The sequence below is a fragment of the Haliotis cracherodii genome, unplaced genomic scaffold (genome assembly GCF_022045235.1).
Source record: "Haliotis cracherodii isolate W230 unplaced genomic scaffold, xgHalCrac1.p SCAF_14, whole genome shotgun sequence".
In the NCBI taxonomy this organism is placed as follows: domain Eukaryota; kingdom Metazoa; phylum Mollusca; class Gastropoda; order Lepetellida; family Haliotidae; genus Haliotis; species Haliotis cracherodii.
In genome coordinates, this window is record NW_027266269.1 from 11,186,254 (window position 1) to 11,209,010 (window position 22,757).

At 42.2% G+C, this 22,757-nt stretch overlaps 1 protein-coding gene across 1 annotated transcript in view; it reads left to right on the top strand.

Moving 5' to 3' along the window:
- The window catches only part of LOC139460217 (titin-like), a 109,313-nt gene that overhangs the window by 69,890 nt on the left and 16,666 nt on the right, over window positions 1-22,757 (top strand). Inside the window, exons 11-13 of the mRNA XM_071241725.1 lie at window positions 2,473-9,316; window positions 9,728-11,529; window positions 11,599-21,163. Of these exons, the coding sequence (XP_071097826.1) occupies window positions 2,473-9,316; window positions 9,728-11,529; window positions 11,599-21,163 (18,211 nt within the window). The remainder of the gene's footprint in view (window positions 1-2,472; window positions 9,317-9,727; window positions 11,530-11,598; window positions 21,164-22,757) is intronic.

Consider the following 22,757-nt stretch of genomic DNA (forward strand, 5'->3'; position numbering starts at 1 on the left):
TGGTACAGACTCAAGCAGAATTATATGTGTTCCTATGACTCACCAAAGTGGTGCTTGCTCTCTAGCTCCCTCAAACAACTGCAGGACAAGAAACCTTCAGTTATCAGCAACATGTCAGAAAGCCTGGGTCAATATTAGACCGTCACTCTTGTTTAACAATATGGTCAAAGGGGCATAACTCTAGCTTGAAAGTTGTAAAGTATCAGACCACCATAAAATCCTTGTGCGATTAACCTCAAAAGTATTTGAATTTTGTAATATTTTGTTTCATTTTGTCAATGATTTTTTTTGTAATTATTTGCTGTGGTGCATTGAGTTTGAATTTATCTACACATCATTTACATGGCAGTTTTCCAAGCTTTACATATCATCATCATCATCATCATCATCATCATCATCATCATAATTATCAATATATCACCAGTATGCACCAGCATTCATTGTATGCTCATCATCATCATCATCATCATCATCATCATCATCAATATATCACAAGCATGCACCAGTATTCATTGTATGCTGAGAGTGTGACTTCGACATTTGTAGTTGGAAATTGAATACCCGTTTCATCTCATAGAGTAGGAGTGTTGAGCTTGCTCTCATGTAAATGCTTCTGTATTCTGTAGAACTGTGTTTGGCTCAAATGGTCATAGACCAGAGGAGTTCAATGATCACAGCATTATCTCACGGCATCTTGAAGCGGAATTGGGGTCGGGGGGTAGCCTAGTGGTTGAAGCGTTGACTAGTCACGCCGAATGACAGGTTTGGTTCCCCCACATGGGTACAATATATGAAGCATTTCTGGTGTCCCCCGAGTCAGAATACGTTTCTGTCGAATGACATATGACTGCTTTATGGCCAATGAATATTGTAGAAACCTTTGCATTTTGTAATAAAATTATTTGTGTAGGCTCTATTCTACCCTCACTTTTACAGAAGTAAAACTTTAAATAAAAATGATTTCTGGATTGAAAATAAAAATCCTTTGTCTTTATGTTTGTTAATACATTCATGTCAAGATATTGACTGTTGACGAAAAAATTCAGAAACAAAAACATTGATTGGGTTTCATGTATTGGGAATATTGGGATTGGGAATACCATATTCGACGTAATAAGCACCCAGGGTGCTCTCAAAATTAAAAATAGGGGCCTCTTATTAGAATATAATTTTGGTGAGATTCAAAAAGAGGTTGAAAGATTGTAAATTTTGTGGTTTATGCTGACAGCCTTAAATGATATAAAAGAAGAATCTGTGTGTATTATACACCATAGATATTTAATTGCCCATAATTAAGGGTGCATATAACAATAAGTGCATATTTTACACGAATAAATAAGTCTTGTGTACATTGATCAATCGGAAAGGGTGCTAACTGGGATTGTTCACTAGACAATAAACTAGCAAATATCGCCGTGGGCGCTTATTAGAGCAGGGCACTTATTACGTCGAATACGGTATTGTGAATCAGTATATTGATTGCAGTAAAATAACCTTTTTTTTATTTAGAGACTTAATGGTTCCATGTGTATAAGCTTTATTATGATAAATCTGTATCTAGGTAACTAACAAATAAACTACTGCTTGAGTGAATTTTAAACATTCATACCTTCGAGGATGACCCCAAAGTAGGTCTCCATTATGTCGATGTGTTTTGTAGACATTTAATACTAAATTGAGGAATCCAGTGGGCATGGGTATGGTGCTGAAACAGGTAGAAACATAAAAAGGGTGAATCTTGGATACGAACCATTGATCATAGGTGTCTGACACGCCAAAGGGAGGTAACTCCGCACTGTGAATTGTGGTGCCTCAGACAACAGGGTCACCCGTACCTCCCAGTGTCTATGAGGTACCATCTGGATTATGAAGATCTGAATATCGTGAGGGGGCAAGGGTGGCCAAGTCGTCTAAGGCGCCCCGATTCACTGTGCAGAGTTCCTTCCCTTGGGCACCCCAGAAACCTATGATTGTGGGTTTGAATCCCGGTTCACCCCAATAATGTTTCTAGGTTTGTCAGCACCATACACGTGCTCGTGGATTTCACCGAAGTGGTAAACGTCTGAGACCTGCATCACTTCGGGCTTTCCTCCTACATTAAGCTGACACGCCGCGATATAACTGGAATACTGTTAAAAGTGGCGTTAAACCCAACTCACTCGCTTACTCACCACTGAATATCATGATAAAAATGGAACTCTGTTTAAAGCGATTTTAATTCACTCACTCACTGTGATCTGTTATCCGATTGATAGAGCCTAATTTTGGATTTGTGTTATAATTACCTATGAAAGTGAGCAAAATCTGGCCAGGATGACTTGTTGATGACATCACACATATAAGCAAGAATTCAATTGATATTTCTCCTTGACAAAGAATTATTCAACTAGCTGAGCTACAGAACCTTGTGGTGTGAAATGTATTATTCAAGGAATATTATGTCATACTTACAGTCACCATTCTCTTTTGCAGAAGAAAAGTGAGGGTGATGCGAACAGTGATGTTTTCTTCCGCGGAGCCTCGGCAGAAAGCGAGGTTGGCGAGAAGGTCATTGTTCCTCCAGTCGACGAAAATTGGACCTCAGAATTCCCCTGGGCGTGGGCTTACAATGACGAGGATGCCCCTTGGCAAGATGCTGTACATAGAGAAAATGAATACTATGACCAATGGTTCGCAGAGAGAACCAGCCTCAACCAATCAGATTCTCCGGCAAAGGAGACAACCCTGGATGGGGCTGAAAGAGAACAAACGACAATTTCCAAACAAGTTTCGACGAGAGATGAAGTGCAAGAGAGTGAAAAGTTATGTTTCCGAGAAGATTCTACGGAGGTGATGACAAGTGATAATGATTATGTGAGAGACAATAACAAAAATGACTTTCAGTTTGAAATTCTCGATAACCGAGAAAGTGCCAAAACTGAATCCACAGAACTTTTGAAAATCATTGACAGTGATTCTGATCTGAAGATGAAAGACGAGCCGTACAGTGAAAGTGATTTGAATGACCCGACAAGTGTTGGGGACTTTGAAGTCTCAGCAAGTGATGACACCGGATTGAACATGTCCGTGTCGGATGTGGACACGACAGACCAGGACATGGGGATGAGCATATCGGACATGACAAGTTCTCAGTCTTCGGGCACACTGTCGTGTGGTGAGATCATGTCCGACAGTATGTGCGAAAACCTAGAGGACATCGAAGTTTCAGACTCCCAAGTCATGACTTTCGACGATTCAAACGTGACCAAATTAATGTCTGATTCAAGTTTCGCTACCGATCCTGATAGTGGCTTGGACAGAACGATTGATGATTCCATGTTGGACATACTGAACATGTCCACGGACACCAGTCATAGTTCCATCCTTTACTCTGAAATGACATCAAGTGAAATCCCTCCTATCACAGACAGTGAAAGTGTTATGAAGCTTGATAGCGGATTGAGTGAAGCTACTGATGAGTCCTTCCAACATAAACCCAAAGAATCTGAAGGTATGGTTCCAGGCATTTCTCCAGGAGTGATTGGAGACTCCAGCCACAGCCGCGCCATCCCTTCAGATGCTTCTCAGTCCATTCATGACATAACCAAAGATGATTCATTTCACGAAGATCCTACTCATATCTCCACTTCTCAGGAAGGTGTTCATCAGTGGGATCCTTCATCTTCTGACCAAAGTCTTTCATACTCACCCTCCACTGTTGATGGGACCATGGACATGACCAGTCACGATAGTGATGAACATTATGACAATTATGTACCTGGGACAGATCCGGATGGCCAGACTGGCCCTGAATCTCAGGAGTCCTTATATTACTCATATCCAGATGATGACCTTTCCTCTATGGATCAAGATTCAGGTCTGATTTCCAACACACAGACCTTACCCCGACTAGACCTCGACCAGTACTCTGGAGAAGTTTCGAGGATTCCTGGCCAGCCAATTATTGTGGTGTCAGAGTATCAAACTCCAGATAGTACTCCTCTAGAAGAGACTGCAAAATATTCTTTTGATGCATATCGAGATCAGGTTGTGCCTTATTCTGAAGAAGACGCTGAAGATGATTTTCTTGCCAATGAGAAACTTTGTGATACTGAACCCACTGAAGTAGCATCCAAGGACTTCAAACACGAACAAGAATGTGATGATTTACAAGATTATGATAGTACAATACATTCTGGTCCATACGAATCCCGAGCCATATCGGATGTTTACCATAGGCCAAAAGATAAAGCAAGTGCAATTCAACAGGAACCTTTCTTTGTAACTTGTGAACCTTGTGGTGAGACTCTTGACAATGTCACTGAAAGTGATCTTAGTTCCACACCAACATCTGAAGCCAGTGCTACTGTCCATGAAGTATTTAGTGACTCTGTAACAGACATTTCAAGGACTATTTCACACTTAAGTGAAACAGAGTCAACACAGATAGATCAGAATTTTAATCAAGATAGTAATGCAAATATGATAACAGACATAACCGACAGTGTTCCAACAGGATTTCAATCCCTTACAGATATGTCTGCTGGGTTTATTTCTTTCGATACACATAAACAGACAGATGTTTCCAGTCAGTCTCAAAATGAGCTAAATGATGATGACTATGATGAAACTGCAACTGAGTCAGTTGTTGCAGAATCCGAGGCAGAGTCTCAGGACACATCTGCTAGTGTTGTGACTGTAGTTGAATCCAGACTTGTGGATTTTGACAATTTATCTGAGAGTGCTTCCTTTGAAGATCTTGCAAATATCCAAGAGTCAAGAAGCATGCATAGTCTTGATGGAACGTCTGTGGATGTTTTGGATGAGGCTGTTGATTTGTCCTGTTTCTCAGTTGATAGTGAAATGCTGCCTGAGAGAAGTGGAATCTTCAGTGATGGCACATCTGTGGATGATATGTCTGCAGCTGACAGTGAGGGAAGTCCAAGAGAAGTAGATGCTGACAGTCCTCTAGTTACTGCGTCTGACGGAACATCTGTTGATGACTTCCTGGACTCCTCATCTTTGGATAATGTCGACACTAAATCAACATCATCTGAACAGATGTTTGAAAGTGCAAGTGAGACGTCCTTGATGGAAGGGTCCTCGGTTGATGAAGCATTCGTGACATTGGTGGAGTCTTCAGTTGATAAGACTGTTGCAGGAGTAAGCTCAATGCCAGGGACTTACCCATCCCAAGAAATTATCAGCGAGGAGTCGGCAGTGTGTGTTGCCTCAGATACAGGGGCCAGTCAGTTTGAGGATGCTGAAGGCTCCTCTGTTGATGGCCTTCCAAACACAGAAGCAATACCAACTGGGGAAACAGAACACAAGACAATAGAACCCTCAGACAAGGAGGAACACATTACCACACCTCAATCAAGTCATTCTGTTGTCAGTCCTGAGACGGCGTCAAGTGTTCTGTTACGAGAGGAGCAGCACAGATCAGTGACAGAAACCGCTGAAATTGAAACAAACAGACTCTCCACTCCTCTGTCAGACTATGCAACATCTTCAGATGGAGCCAACAGTGATGATGTTGGTATCACTGATATGGACGTAGCTGCTGAACTGGCTGCATGGGATTCAACATCGAGTCAACTTGTTTACGGAGAACCGAGTCAGATTATACCAGAAGATGAGGTTGCTGTAGAATCTGCTGTTATCCCTCCAGTACAACCGATGACAACTGAAAACATGCCAGACTCTTCTAAAGAGCAGTCAGTGAATGCTGAGTCTGTTGATGTAGAAGAGGAGCTGTTTAGTGAAACAACTGATTCTCTTGAGGCTTCAGCTGATGATACAGCTACACCAGAGGCTGGTCTTACATCAGATGAGGCTGTGGACTTATTAGAGGAATGTTTTGAAGATGTCAAAGAAGATCAAAGCTATCCATTTGATGCTGAACTGGATACAGTGACAGCAAAATCTACTCAAGAAACTGAACAAACACTGGCAGATAGTGACGTTGACTTGTCCGTTTCACATATTACCTTGGTAGAAGAGTCTCAGCAAGTTGACTTGGGGGAATATGCTCAAGGAGCAAGTAATACCAGTTCATCAAGAAAAGAAACACTGTCTACCTCAAATGAATTAGAAGCTGTGGTATCTGATATGTTCCACGATGGAGCTACGCAGCTGGAGATCACGGGGGAAGCAGAAGCAGAGGCTCTTGAATCTGACACAAGTGGTGATAAAGTGTTGACAAGGGAAGTCAAAGACACATCCACTGCAGAGATGGATCGAACAGACCAAGTAATATATGCATCAGATATGACAACATCTCTGTTTTCTGCTGGAGGTGATTCACTGGAAATAAAACAAGCCCAAGAAACAACTGATGAGTCTGTATTACTATCAAGTAAAGATACAATCAGTGAGTCAATAACGTCAATGGGTAAACCTCAAGAAGAACTCCATGGGTTATTGCACCAGTTTGAGGATTTGGTTGTTACTGAAGGTGACCTTGATGACTTTGAAAAAACAGGACATCACATGACATCAAGTGAAGATTCAGAGCTGAGCAGAGAAAGGATGAGTGGCTCTGAATTGGCAGCCCTATCACGGGAATATTCTGAATGTGCAACAATCTTAAGACACAAAGGAGTGTCAATGTCACTTGAACAACAAAAACTGTCTGAAGAGCCAGAGCTTTGTGAAGTGGAACCTGCTGAAGCAGGAACAAATACCCTATCATTTGCAGGAGAATCTACGTACTCATTCTGTGAGTACAACACTGAACTGAAGCAACTAGGAGTTATGGGTCTTCAAAGAGCCCGGGAATTTGTAGAGCTACCATTTCACGTAATGGAGAGTGAGTACCTAGTGCGCTACCTCACTGTTGAGACGCACTTAGCCACACTAGAGGTGCAGAAGGAGATTGAGACAGTGAGAAAAGAACAAGAAGATATTACAGAAAAGGAAAATGCACAGTCCTTTATTATGGTTGACAATGGGGACCATATTGATTACAACCTCTCCACTGAAATGTTTCAGAGTATGAAACTGTTTGATGATGCTCCACCTGCCAGAAGAATGTCCCTGCTGTTCTACTCTGGTGACAGTACATATATTGAGCCCTCTGTGGAAATGGTCTGTCCATTCATAATTGCACAGGAAATGAGGCAGGATTTAAAGTCAGCCTACAGCACGCATACAAAGGATCAGCAAGGATTCCAAGGTTATCTAGATATGGGATGTGGCACAGATGTTACATATCCTGATGACTCCCTAAGACCTACGCATTCTACTGAGCAGAGATCAGATAGTACTCCAAGCCAATCTTTTTACCAAAAAATGGATGCTGAAAGTCTAATGGTTCATGGTCAGATTTCCCAACTAGACACTAAAGATGAATCTAAAACCATCAAGGCTGTCAGTGAATACGAACAAGGAGAATTGTCTCATCAAGTCACTGAAGATGAACCAGAAAACATCGAGACTGTCACTGAATACAGACAAGAAGAAGTACCCCCACAAGTCACAGAAGATGAACCAGAAATCTTCGAGGCTGTCACTGAATACAAACAAGAAGAAGTGCCACACACAGTGAAAGAAGATGACACTGAAACCATCGAGGCTGTCAGTGAAGACAAACAAGATGAAAAGAAACCAGAAGAGAGCTCTGAATTTGCTCCAGGTGGATGGTTTGACAATGTTGAAGACGGTCAAGAAATTGGTGCTGAAATTCTGACAGTTGATGGCGAAGTGCCCCAACCAGTCATTGAAGATGAAACTGAAACCATTGAGACTGTCAGTGAAGACAAACAAGATGAAAAGAAACCAGAAGAGAGCTCTGAATTTGCTCCAGGTGGATGGTTTGACAATGTTGAAGATGGTCAAGAAATTGGTGCTGAAATTCTGACAGTTGATGGCCAAGTGCCCCAACCAGTCATTGAAGATGAAACTGAAACCATTGAGGCTGTCAGTGAAGACAAACAAGATGAAAAGAAACCAGAAGAGAGCTCTGAATTTGCTCCAGGTGGATGGTTTGACAATGTTGAAGATGGTCAAGAAATTGGTGCTGAAATTCTGACAGTTGATGGCCAAGTGCCCCAACCAGTCATTGAAGATGAATCTGAAACCATTGAGGCTGTCACTGAATATGAACAAGGAGAAGTGTCTCAACAAGTCACTGAAGATGAACCAGAAAACATCAGGGCTGTCACTGAATACAAACAAGGAGAAGTACCCGAACCAGTCACAGAAGATGAATCTGAAACCATCAAGGCTGTCAGTGAATACGAACAAGGAGAAGTGTCTCATCTAGTCCCTGAAGATGAACCAGAAAACACCGAGACTGTCACTGAATACAGACAAGAAGAAGTACCCCCACAAGTCACAGAAGATGAACCAGAAATCTTCGAGGCTGTCACTGAATACAAACAAGAAGAAGTGCCACACACAGTGACAGAAGATGACACTGAAACCATCGAGGCTGTCAGTGAAGACAAACAGGATGACAAGAAACCAGAAGAGAGCTCTGAATTTGCTCCAGGTGGATGGTTTGACAATGTTGAAGATGGTCAAGAAATTAGTGCTGAAATTCTGACAGTTGATGGCCAAGTGCCCCAACCAGTCATTGAAGATGAAACTGAAACCATTGAGGCTGTCAGTGAAGACAAACAAGATGAAAAGAAACCAGAAGAGAGCTCTGAATTTGCTCCAGGTGGATGGTTTGACAATGTTGAAGATGGTCAAGAAATTGGTGCTGAAATTCTGACAGTTGATGGCCAAATACCTCAAGCAGTCATTGAAGATGAAACTGAAACCATTGAGGCTGTCAGTGAAGACAAACAAGATGAAAAGAAACCAGAAGAGAGCTCTGAATTTGCTCCAGGTGGATGGTTTGACAACGTTGAAGATGGTCAAGAAATTGGTGCTGAAATTCTGACAGTTGATGGCCAAGTGCCCCAACCAGTCAGAGAAGATGAATCTGAAACCATTGAGGCTGTCACTGAATATGAACAAGGAGAAGTGTCTCAACAAGTCACTGAAGATGAACCAGAAAACATTGAGGCTGTCACTGAATACAGACAAGAAGAGGTACCCCAGCAAGTCACAGAAGATGAACCAGAAATCTTCGAGGCTGTCACTGAATACAAACAAGGAGAAGTGCCACACACAGTGAAAGAAGATGACACTGAAACCATTGAGGCTGTCAGTGAAGACAAACAAGATGAAAAGAAACCAGAAGAGAGCTCTGAATTTGCTCCAGCTGGATGGTTTGACAATGTTGAAGATGGTCAAGAAGTTGGTGCTGAAATTCTGACAGTTGATGGCCAAGTGCCCCAACCAGTCATTGAAGATGACACTGAAACCATTGAGGCTGTCAGTGAAGACAAACAAGATGAAAAGAAACCAGAAGAGAGCTCTAAATTTGCTCCAGGTGGATGGTTTGACAATGTTGAAGATGGTCAAGAAATTGGTGCTGAAATTCTGACAGTTGATGGCCAAGTGCCCCAAGCAGTCATTGAAGATGAAACTGAAACCATTGAGGCTGTCAGTGAAGACAAACAAGATGAAAAGAAACCAGAAGAGAGCTCTGAATTTGCTCCAGGTGGATGGTTTGACAATGTTGAAGATGGTCAAGAAATTGGTGCTGAAATTCTGACAGTTGATGGCCAAGTGCCCCAACCAGTCATTGAAGATGAATCTGAAACCATTGAGGCTGTCACTGAATATGAACAAGGAGAAGTGTCTCAACAAGTCACTGAAGATGAACCAGAAAACATCAGGGCTGTCACTGAATACAAACAAGGAGAAGTACCCGAACCAGTCACAGAAGATGAATCTGAAACCATCAAGGCTGTCAGTGAATACGAACAAGGAGAAGTGTCTCATCTAGTCCCTGAAGATGAACCAGAAAACACCGAGACTGTCACTGAATACAGACAAGAAGAAGTACCCCCACAAGTCACAGAAGATGAACCAGAAATCTTCGAGGCTGTCACTGAATACAAACAAGAAGAAGTGCCACACACAGTGACAGAAGATGACACTGAAACCATCGAGGCTGTCAGTGAAGACAAACAGGATGACAAGAAACCAGAAGAGAGCTCTGAATTTGCTCCAGGTGGATGGTTTGACAATGTTGAAGATGGTCAAGAAATTGGTGCTGAAATTCTGACAGTTGATGGCCAAGTGCCCCAACCAGTCATTGAAGATGAAACTGAAACCATTGAGGCTGTCAGTGAAGACAAACAAGATGAAAAGAAACCAGAAGAGAGCTCTGAATTTGCTCCAGGTGGATGGTTTGACAATGTTGAAGATGGTCAAGAAATTGGTGCTGAAATTCTGACAGTTGATGGCCAAGTGCCCCAACCAGTCATTGAAGATGAATCTGAAACCATTGAGGCTGTCACTGAATATGAACAAGGAGAAGTGTCTCAACAAGTCACTGAAGATGAACCAGAAAACATCAGGGCTGTCACTGAATACAAACAAGGAGAAGTACCCGAACCAGTCACAGAAGATGAATCTGAAACCATCAAGGCTGTCACTGAATACAAACAAGGAGAAGTGTCTCATCTAGTCCCTGAAGATGAACCAGAAAACACCGAGACTGTCACTGAATACAGACAAGAAGAAGTACCCCCACAAGTCACAGAAGATGAACCAGAAATCTTCGAGGCTGTCACTGAATACAAACAAGAAGAAGTGCCACACACAGTGACAGAAGATGACACTGAAACCATCGAGGCTGTCAGTGAAGACAAACAGGATGACAAGAAACCAGAAGAGAGCTCTGAATTTGCTCCAGGTGGATGGTTTGACAATGTTGAAGATGGTCAAGAAATTGGTGCTGAAATTCTGACAGTTGATGGCCAAGTGCCCCAACCAGTCATTGAAGATGAATCTGAAACCATTGAGGCTGTCACTGAATATGAACAAGGAGAAGTGTCTCAACAAGTCACTGAAGATGAACCAGAAAACATCAGGGCTGTCACTGAATACAAACAAGGAGAAGTACCCGAACCAGTCACAGAAGATGAATCTGAAACCATCAAGGCTGTCAGTGAATACGAACAAGGAGAAGTGTCTCATCTAGTCCCTGAAGATGAACCAGAAAACACCGAGACTGTCACTGAATACAGACAAGAAGAAGTACCCCCACAAGTCACAGAAGATGAACCAGAAATCTTCGAGGCTGTCACTGAATACAAACAAGAAGAAGTGCCACACACAGTGACAGAAGATGACACTGAAACCATCGAGGCTGTCAGTGAAGACAAACAGGATGACAAGAAACCAGAAGAGAGCTCTGAATTTGCTCCAGGTGGATGGTTTGACAATGTTGAAGATGGTCAAGAAATTGGTGCTGAAATTCTGACAGTTGATGGCCAAGTGCCCCAAGCAGTCATTGAAGATGAAACTGAAACCATTGAGGCTGTCAGTGAAGACAAACAAGATGAAAAGAAACCAGAAGAGAGCTCTGAATTTGCTCCAGGTGGATGGTTTGACAATGTTGAAGATGGTCAAGAAATTGGTGCTGAAATTCTGACAGTTGATGGCCAAGTGCCCCAACTAGTCATTGAAGATGAATCTGAAACCATTGAGGCTGTCACTGAATATGAACAAGGAGAAGTGTCTCAACAAGTCACTGAAGATGAACCAGAAAACATCAGGGCTGTCACTGAATACAAACAAGGAGAAGTACCCGAACCAGTCACAGAAGATGAATCTGAAACCATCAAGGCTGTCACTGAATACAAACAAGGAGAAGTGTCTCATCTAGTCCCTGAAGATGAACCAGAAAACACCGAGACTGTCACTGAATACAGACAAGAAGAAGTACCCCCACAAGTCACAGAAGATGAACCAGAAATCTTCGAGGCTGTCACTGAATACAAACAAGAAGAAGTGCCACACACAGTGACAGAAGATGACACTGAAACCATCGAGGCTGTCAGTGAAGACAAACAGGATGACAAGAAACCAGAAGAGAGCTCTGAATTTGCTCCAGGTGGATGGTTTGACAATGTTGAAGATGGTCAAGAAATTGGTGCTGAAATTCTGACAGTTGATGGCCAAGTGCCCCAACCAGTCATTGAAGATGAAACTGAAACCATTGAGGCTGTCAGTGAAGACAAACAAGATGAAAAGAAACCAGAAGAGAGCTCTGAATTTGCTCCAGGTGGATGGTTTGACAATGTTGAAGATGGTCAAGAAATTGGTGCTGAAATTCTGACAGTGGATGGCCAAATACCTCAAGCAGTCATTGAAGATGAAACTGAAACCATTGAGGCTGTCAGTGAAGACAAACAAGATGAAAAGAAACCAGAAGAGAGCTCTGAATTTGCTCCAGGTGGATGGTTTGACAATGTTGAAGATGGTCAAGAAATTGGTGCTGAAATTCTGACAGTGGATGGCCAAGTGCCCCAACCAGTCAGAGAAGATGAATCTGAAACCACTGAGGCTGTCACTGAATATGAACAAGGAGAAGTGTCTCAACAAGTCACTGAAGATGAACCAGAAAACATCGAGGCTGTCACTGAATACAGACAAGAAGAGGTACCCCCACAAGTCACAGAAGATGAACCAGAAATCTCCGAGGCTGTCACTGAATACAAACAAGGAGAAGTGCCACACACATTGAAAGAAGATGACACTGAAACCATTGAGGCTGTCAGTGAAGACAAACAAGATGACAAGAAACCAGAAGAGAGCTCTGAATTTGCTCCAGGTGGATGGTTTGACAATGTTGAAGATGGTCAAGAAATTGGTGCTGAAATTCTGACAGCTGATGGCCAAGTGCCCCAACCAGTCACTGAAGATGACACTGAAACCATCGAGGCTGTCAGTGAAGACAAACAAGATGAAAAGAAACCAGAAGAGAGCTCTGAATTTGCTCCAGGTGGATGGTTTGACAATGTTGAAGATGGTCAAGAAATTGGTGCTGAAATTCTGACAGTTGATGGCCAAGTGCCCCAACCAGTCATTGAAGATGACACTGAAACCATTGAGGCTGTCACTGAATATGAACAAGGAGAAGTGTCTCAACAAGTCACTGAAGATGAACCAGAAAACATCGAGGCTGTCACTGAATACAAACAAGGAGAAGTACCCGAACCAGTCACAGAAGATGAATCTGAAACCATCAAGGCTGTCACTGAATACAGACAAGAAGAAGTACCCCAACAAGTCACAGAAGATGAACCAGAAAACATCAAGGCTGTCACTGAATACAGACAGGAAGAAGTACCCCCACAAGTCACAGAAGATGAACCAGAAATCTCCGAGGCTGTCACTGAATACAAACAAGAAGAAGTGCCACACACAGTGACAGAAGATGACACTGAAACCATCGAGGCTGTCAGTGAAGACAAACAAGGAGAAGTACCCGAACCAGTCACAGAAGATGAATCTGAAACCATCAAGGCTGTCAGTGAATACGAACAAGGAGAAGTGTCTCATCTAGTCCCTGAAGATGAACCAGAAAACACCGAGACTGTCACTGAATACAGACAAGAAGAAGTACCCCCACAAGTCACAGAAGATGAACCAGAAATCTTCGAGGCTGTCACTGAATACAAACAAGAAGAAGTGCCACACACAGTGACAGAAGATGACACTGAAACCATCGAGGCTGTCAGTGAAGACAAACAAGATGACAAGAAACCAGAAGAGAGCTCTGAATTTGCTCCAGGTGGATGGTTTGACAATGTTGAAGATGGTCAAGAAATTGGTGCTGAAATTCTGACAGTTGATGGCCAAGTGCCCCAACAAGTCATTGAAGATGAAACTGAAACCATTGAGGCTGTCAGTGAAGACAAACAAGATGAAAAGAAACCAGAAGAGAGCTCTGAATTTGCTCCAGGTGGATGGTTTGACAATGTTGAAGATGGTCAAGAAATTGATGCTGAAATTCTGACAGTTGATGGCCAAATACCTCAAGCAGTCATTGAAGATGAAACTGAAACCATTGAGGCTGTCAGTGAAGACAAACAAGATGAAAAGAAACCAGAAGAGAGCTCTGAATTTGCTCCAGGTGGATGGTTTGACAACGTTGAAGATGGTCAAGAAATTGGTGCTGAAATTCTGACAGTTGATGGCCAAGTGCCCCAACCAGTCACTGAAGATGACACTGAAACCATTGATGTTCATAGTGAAGACAAACAAGATGAAAAGAAACCAGAAGAGAGCTCTGAATTTGCTCCAGGTGGATGGTTTGACAATGTTGAAGATGGTCAAGAAATTGGTGCTGAAATTCTGACAGTTGATGGCCAAGTGCCCCAACCAGTCATTGAAGATGAATCTGAAACCATTGAGGCTGTCACTGAATATGAACAAGGAGAAGTGTCTCAACAAGTCACTGAAGATGAACCAGAAAACATCGAGGCTGTCACTGAATACAAACAAGGAGAAGTACCCGAACCAGTCATTGAAGATGAATCTGAAACCATCAAGGCTGTCACTGAATACAGACAAGAAGAAGTACCCCAACAAGTCACAGAAGATGAACCAGAAATCTTCGAGGCTGTCACTGAATACAGACAAGAAGAAGTACCCCCACAAGTCACAGAAGATGAACCAGAAATCTTCGAGGCTGTCACTGAATACAAACAAGAAGAAGTGCCACACACAGTGACAGAAGATGACACTGAAACCATCGATGCTATCAGTGAAGACAAACAAGATGACAAGAAACCAGAAGAGAGCTCTGAATTTGCTCCAGGTGGATGGTTTGACAACGTTGAAGATGGTCAAGAAATTGGTGCTGAAATTCTGACAGTGGATGGCCAAGTGCCCGAACCAGTCATTGAAGATGAAACTGAAACCATTGAGGCTGTCAGTGAAGACAAACAAGATAAAAAGAAACCAGAAGAGAGCTCTAAATTTGCTCCAGGTGGATGGTTTGACAATGTTGAAGATGGTCAAGAAATTGGTGCTGAAATTCTGACAGTGGATGGCCAAGTGCCCGAACCAGTCATTGAAGATGAAACTGAAACCATTGAGGCTGTCAGTGGAGACAAACAAGATGAAAAGAAACCAGAAGAGAGCTCTGAATTTGCTCCAGGTGGATGGTTTGACAATGTTGAAGATGGTCAAGAAATTGGTGCTGAAATTCTGACAGTTGATGGCCAGGTGCCCCAACCAGTCAGAGAAGATGAATCTGAAACCACTGAGGCTGTCACTGAATATGAACAAGGAGAAGTACCCGAACCAGTCACAGAAGATGAATCTGAAACCATCAAGGCTGTCACTGAATACAAACAAGAAGAAGTGCCACACACAGTGACAGAGGATGACACTGAAACCATCGAGGCTATCAGTGAAGACAAACAGGATGACAAGAAACCAGAAGAGAGCTCTGAATTTGCTCCAGGTGGATGGTTTGACAATGTTGAAGATGGTCAAGAAATTGGTGCTGAAATTCTGACAGTTGATGGCCAAGTGCCCCAACCAGTCACTGAAGATGACACTGAAACCATCGAGGCTGTCAGTGAAGACAAACAAGATGAAAAGAAACCAGAAGAGAGCTCTGAATTTGCTCCAGGTGGATGGTTTGACAACGTTGAAGATGGTCAAGAAATTGGTGCTGAAATTCTGACAGTTGATGGCCAAGTGCCCCAACCAGTCATTGAAGATGAAACTGAAACCATCGAGGCTGTCAGTGAAGACAAACAAGATGAAGAGAAACTAGAAGAGAGCTCTGACTTTGCTCCAGGTGGATGGTTTGACAATGTTGAAGATGGTCAAGAAATTGGTGCTGAAATTCTGACAGTTGATGGCCAAGTGCCCCAACCAGTCACTGAAGATGAAACTGAAACCATTGATGTTCATAGTGAAGACAAACAAGATGAAAAGAAACCAGAAGAGAGCTCTGAATTTGCTCCAGGTGGATGGTTTGACAATGTTGAAGATGGTCAAGAAATTGGTGCTGAAATTCTGACAGTGGATGGCCAAGTGCCCAAACCAGTCATTGAAGATGAAACTGGAACCATTGAAGCTGTCAGTGAAGACAAACAAGGAGAAGTACCCGAACCAGTCACAGAAGATGAATCTGAAACCATCAATACTGTCACTGAATACGAACAAGGAGAAGTGTCTCATCAAGTCACTGAAGATGAACCAGAAAACATCGAGACTGTCACTGAATACAGACAAGAAGAAGTACCCCCACAAGTCACAGAAGATGAACCAGAAATCTTCGAGGCTGTCACTGAATACAAACAAGGAGAAGTGCCACACACAGTGACAGAAGATGAAAATGAAACCATCGAGGCTGTCAGTGAAGACAAACAAGATGAAACGAAACCAGAAGAGAGCTCTGAATTTGCTCCAGGTGGATGGTTTGACAACGTTGAAGATGGTCAAGAAATTGGTGCTGAAATTCTGACAGTGGATGGCCAAGTGCCCCAACCAGTCATTGAAGATGAAACTGAAACCATTGATGTTCATAGTGAAGACAAACAAGATGAAAAGAAACCAGAAGAGAGCTCTGAATTTGCTCCAGGTGGATGGTTTGACAATGTTGAAGATGGTCAAGAAATTGGTGCTGAAATTCTGACAGTTGATGGCCAGGTGCCCCAACCAGTCAGAGAAGATGAAACTGAAACCACTGAGGCTGTCACTGAATATGAACAAGGAGAAGTACCCGAACCAGTCACAGAAGATGAATCTGAAACCATCAAGGCTGTCACTGAATACAGACAAGAAGAAGTACCCCAACAAGTCACAGAAGATGAACCAAAAATCTTCGAGGCTGTCACTGAATACAAACAAGAAGAAGTGCCACACACAGTGACAGAGGATGACACTGAAACCATCGAGGCTGTCAGTGAAGACAAACAAGATGACAAGAAACCAGAAGAGAGCTCTGAATTTGCTCCAGGTGGATGGTTTGACAATGTTGAAGATGGTCAAGAAATTGGTGCTGAAATTCTGACAGTTGATGGCCAAGTGCCCCAACCAGTCACTGAAGATGACACTGAAACCATTGAGGCTGTCAGTGAAGACAAACAAGATGACAAGAAACCAGAAGAGAGCTCTGAATTTGCTCCAGGTGGATGGTTTGACAACGTTGAAGATGGTCAAGAAATTGGTGCTGAAATTCTGACAGTTGATGGCCAAGTGCCCCAACCAGTCATTGAAGATGAAACTGAAACCATCGAGGCTGTCAGTGAAGACAAACAAGATGAAGAGAAACTAGAAGAGAGCTCTGAATTTGCTCCAGGTGGATGGTTTGACAATGTTGAAGATGGTCAAGAAATTGGTGCTGAAATTCTGACAGTTGATGGCCAAGTGCCCCAACCAGTCATTGAAGATGAAACTGAAACCATTGAGGCTGTCAGTGAAGACAAACAAGATGAAAAGAAACCAGAAGAGAGCTCTGAATTTGCTCCAGGTGGATGGTTTGACAATGTTGAAGATGGTCAAGAAATTGGTGCTGAAATTCTGACAGTTGATGGCCAAGTGCCCAAACCTGTCATTGAAGATGAAACTGAAACCATTGAAGCTGTCAGTGAAGACAAACAAGGAGAAGTACCCGAACCAGTCACAGAAGATGAATCTGAAACCATCAATACTGTCATTGAATACGAACAAGGAGAAGTGTCTCATCAAGTCACTGAAGATGAACCAGAAAACATCGAGATTGTCACTGAATACAGACAAGGAGAAGTACCCCCACAAGTCACAGAAGATGAACCAGAAATCTTCGAGGCTGTCACTGAATACAAACAAGGAGAAGTGCCACACACAGTGACAGAAGATGAAAATGAAACCATCGAGGCTGTCAGTGAAGACAAACAAGATGAAACTAAACCAGAAGAGAGCTCTGAATTTGCTCCAGGTGGATGGTTTGACAACGTTGAAGATGGTCAAGAAATTGGTGCTGAAATTCTGACAGTTGATGGCCAAGTGCCCCAACCAGTCATTGAAGATGAAACTGAAACCATTGAGGCTGTCAGTGAAGACAAACAAGATGAAAAGAAACCAGAAGAGAGCCTTGAATTTGCTCCAGGTGGATGGTTTGACAATGTTGAAGATGGTCAAGAAATTGGTACTGAAATTCTGACAGTTGATGGCCAAGTGCCCCAACTAGTCATTGAAGATGAAACTGAAACCATTGAGGCTGTCAGTGAAGACAAACAAGATGAAAAGAAACCAGAAGAGAGCTCTGAATTTGCTCCAGGTGGATGGTTTGACAATGTTGAAGATGGTCAAGAAATTGGTGCTGAAATTCTGACAGTTGATGGCCAAGTGCCCCAACCAGTCATTGAAGATGTAATTGAGGCTGTCAGTGAAGGCAAAGAAGGAGAATGCCCCCAACAAATCACTGACGATAAAGCCGAAACTCCTGAGGTTGTCTTTGAAGAAGAACAGAGAGAAGTGCCCCAAACAGTCACTGAAGATGAACCTGAAAGTTCAGAAGCTGTCATTGAAGACAAACACAGAGAAGTTCCCCAACCAGTCACTGAAGATGAACACGAAAGCATTGAGGCTGCCAGCGAAGACAAACAAGATGAAGGTAAACCTAAGGAAGAAAGTGACCAGAAGACGTTTGGAAAAGTTGAATATGAAAGTTGGTTTGCTGGCATTGTCCCAGTGGCATCAGAAGAAAAGGTCAAAGCTGTATCGGAGGTTACAGTTGATCAGCAGGTTACAGTAGATGAAGCTGTAGAAGTGATGTCACAGGAATCTGTATCAGTCAACCAAGCCTCCAGCTGGTTTGATGAAACTATTGACATGGAATCAAGTCAGGAAAAATCAGAAGCAGAAGGTATACAAGAAGTGATAACTTTTAAAGATTTCACTGGCGAGAAGAACCTTGAACCAGTCTTGGAGGGTGAAGCAGATGATGCTGAAACTAGAAGGTCTCAAACATCAAAAGAGGAAGCTCAGGCTGAGAGGGTTCCTGAATACGAATTATGCAAATCTCCACAACAATCATCTGAAATGGATACAACTTTGTATGATATTGCTGGAGATGCAACTTTGGATTTGTTTACATTCCACAGTGACTCTTCCAAAGTAGAAACTGATGTTCTCACATCTTCTGTTGAATCAAGGGAAGAAGACACAGCCTCAACATATCTTGAGGAATCGGTATCAAAGATGGAAACAAGGTCCGAAGCAACTGACGAGGATGTGGATATTTTCGCTGATGAAATGTCACCACTCGCAGCATTAGAACAGCTTTCTGTAGATGATGTTGATAACCTCTTAGCTCAGCCAGAGTTACTGTCATCCGAAATAGCATGTCAGGGTGGTTCAGGAGAAGAAACTGCATCACACATCCAATTTGATGAGAAAACCACTGAATGGGCCATTTCCTCACCGGGACAACTCTACAGGTCTATGGTCCTTGAAACAATGGGCAATTCTGAGTCTGAGATGGAGGAGACCATAAGCGATCCAGACGAAGCCTTGCAACATTCTACACAGATTGATCGTGAAAGATTCCTTCAAGCAATTGAAAGCGTTAATGCAAAGTCCCTTGAGCCACTCTCAGTTGCTGTGGAGAATAATGAGACCAATGTACACTCACCAATATCTGCTATTCCAGAAGAACACATGACTGAAAAAGAGTCTGAAGTAGACGACATTGAAACCACAGTGAAGGAAGTAAATGACAATTTATTTGGTGCTGACTATGACTCTTTTGAAGAGAGTGATGACCAACAGGGAACACTGGAGGCTGTGCCTCATCACGATGATGATAATGACAGTTTAATAGAAACCGAAATGGAGGAGTTTGAAACTGAGAGCCCGCCCTGTGAGCTAGATGAGGAGATGATGATGAAGACTTCTGATATGCCAGCACGAGTGGTCACAGAAACTGAACATGATGAACAATTCAATAAGGACAGTGCTACATTTTTGGATATTGACGGAATGAAGGTTCAGCTCAATGGTATCTTGTATGATGAAACTGTCTTGCCATCAGATGAACTGTGTACTCAGGATATAATAGATGAAGCTGAAGAGGCAACAGCTGACCAACCTGTAAGATTTCTTGCGTACAGATCATTTAGTGAAGATTTCAGTGATGAGTTAGCTGTGCAGGAAGATGTGACATTGATTTCACATAGGGTTGTTGCAGACAATCTTGAAGCTGCTGCCTATGATGAGTTTAGTCTCCCTGGTGGACAAATCATTCCAGCTGAGTTTGTGGAGGAACTCCATTCAGTTGATGACTTCAGGAAGGAAAGTGATATTCATACTGTTGAGGATATATCTAACAAAGACGAGCAGTGTCAATATGCTCTTGTGGAAACACCGACAACTGCTTCAGTAGAGAGCAATGTGGAAGATGAATTCGCTGATGCACAACCTGAGATCACTGGAACGTCTGATGGCCACATCGATGATGACAGTACTGATGCTTCAAACCAGCTTCGTCTTGACTCTGAAACTTCAGATGCTGACACCTCTTCATTAAAAAGACAAGATTCTGAGTCTTCACACTATGTTACTGTAGATGAAGACTTTCCTGATTCTGATTTGACAGAGAACGAGTCTGCTGCTGATACTGAACAGGATTCAGATGCAGAAGAGTCTGATGAGTCTGAGGAATCTGAAGCAGTGTCTGGAGAGGAAGGAGAAGATGAGGATGAGGCCACTGAGGAAGCAGCCAGTGAGGAAGAAGATGATGAAAGTGATGAAGAAACATCAGATGTAGAGGGATCCGATGCAGTGGACTCAGAACTGGCAGATTCTGAAGTAACAGAATCCGAAATAGAAGAGTCTGACATTGCAGCTTCTGATGCAACCTCAGCTATTTCAGGAGCTGAGTCTGATGGGGAAGAAAGTGATGAATCTGAAGAGGAAGATGATGAGGAAGACACAGAAGATGATGACGAACCAGAAGATGAACCTACTGATGTAACGCAAAGTAATGGGCTTAATGAGACGGATGTCCAAACTCAAAAACAAGTTATGGAAATCTCAGAAACTGCAACATCTCAAGCCGTTGCTTATGGAAACATGTCAGAGTCTGAGGGTGATGATCTGAGTAATGTAACCGAGGCACAGTTTCTGACAGAACTCCAACGACAGAGATCATTAGATGATACAGCCAAGGTTTCTGATGTTGGTGACGCGAGTCCTGACAACGCCCCTGCAGCTGCTTCATCACACGTTTCACAAGCTGACCCTGTTGAAACACCTGAAGAAGTTCCAATTGAAGGCCCTGCAGTAGAAGAGTCTGCGGAAGATGCGAGTGTCGATATGTGTCAAGGTTGGTTTCAGTTGTTGTTTACACAGTTAAGAATAATGTCAAAAGCGAGCTAGTGATAGAAACGAAAGATAAATTTGTGGTGTTTATCTGGGAAAATATTATGCCCTAATGATATATTTCGACCCAACATATCCCTTAATTTATTTATTTGTTTTAGTTTACATTGAAATATCCATATAAAACTACAGACACAGATATTGATTATTTAATTATGTTTTGTAATTGTTCAATGGTGAAAGTAGTTTTACTATACTTTCAATTGCTACCCCTGCTTGTTAAAATGACATGACTTGTGACCCTGTGGAAGACCATACAATTGTCTTGTACCAACCATTCAGCAGGTATTGTTAATAATTATCATGAAGAGATCAATATCGTCTGTGGATATTTCCAAAACATACATGGAAAGCAGGGTTAGATGTAGAGCTGGTAGTTAAATTTTTCTGGTTAATGTGTTACAATAAACAAGTAGATGAAATATGATTATGGATTTGAAATTGTATTTTGAAAGTATGAATATGAAAGATGTATACACCTGTGCAAAAGTTAAGCACCACCGATAATTTTATAAATGTGTAGTTTCACATTGGCTGTAAGCCTTTCATATTGTAAGTATGAATATTACTGGAGTAAATATGTAGCATGTGATGTTCATTTGCACCCACACCTAAACAAAAAGATACTTGACGAGTATTTCACATTTTATTGACCTTTTAACAAAATGTTACATTTTGGATTATTATTAACCCAATTTATGTTTTTGGCTCTATTTGCTGTCAGTCATGGAAAACATGTTGCCGAGCCTTCTGACAGACACACTCTGTGTCAATGATCAACTTGATCAGATGACAGTTACAACACACCTACTCGTCAAATAAGTAAAAATGCAAAATACTGTCCAGCTAACTTTTTACTGAGGTGTTGGTTCAAGTGAACATCACTTAAAGAGGACCCATGAAGATCCTGGGTAGAATAGGTCTTCAGCTACTCATGCTTGCCGAAAAAGTCGACTATCCTTGTCATAAGAGGCGACTAACGGGATCGGGTGGTCAGGCTCGCTGACTTGGTTGATGCATGTCATCATATCCTAATTGCGTGGATCGATGCTCATGAAATCAATCACTGGATTGTCTGGTCCAGACTCGTTTAGTTACAGACCGCCATCACATAGCTCGAATATTGCTGAGTGCGGCGTTTAACAACAAACAAACAAACACTTAAAGGGCAAGTAAAATAACAAAAAATATTACTATTTATTTGTGAATATAAATTTTGCTAAATGCATTCTGTCAATTTCCAAGAGAAAACTTCATGATGTTCGTAAGAAGTATTTAAATCTGCAGGTGAAAGTGATGAAATCACACGCTCTAGAATCGGCTTCCTAAACAAACCCATTTGGGAGAGTGGCCAAAAGCTAACTGCGCAGCAGTGACAACTGTTTTCATTGGCTGATAAGTTGCCGCATTTATCTATCTTGTGATTCTTAGCTGTCATATTTATACTGTTTCTGCTATTTCTGTTAATCCCACAAAAATAAGAGCATTGGATACATAATTGAGTGTGTGAAACGACCTTTCATCGTGACATTGTAAAT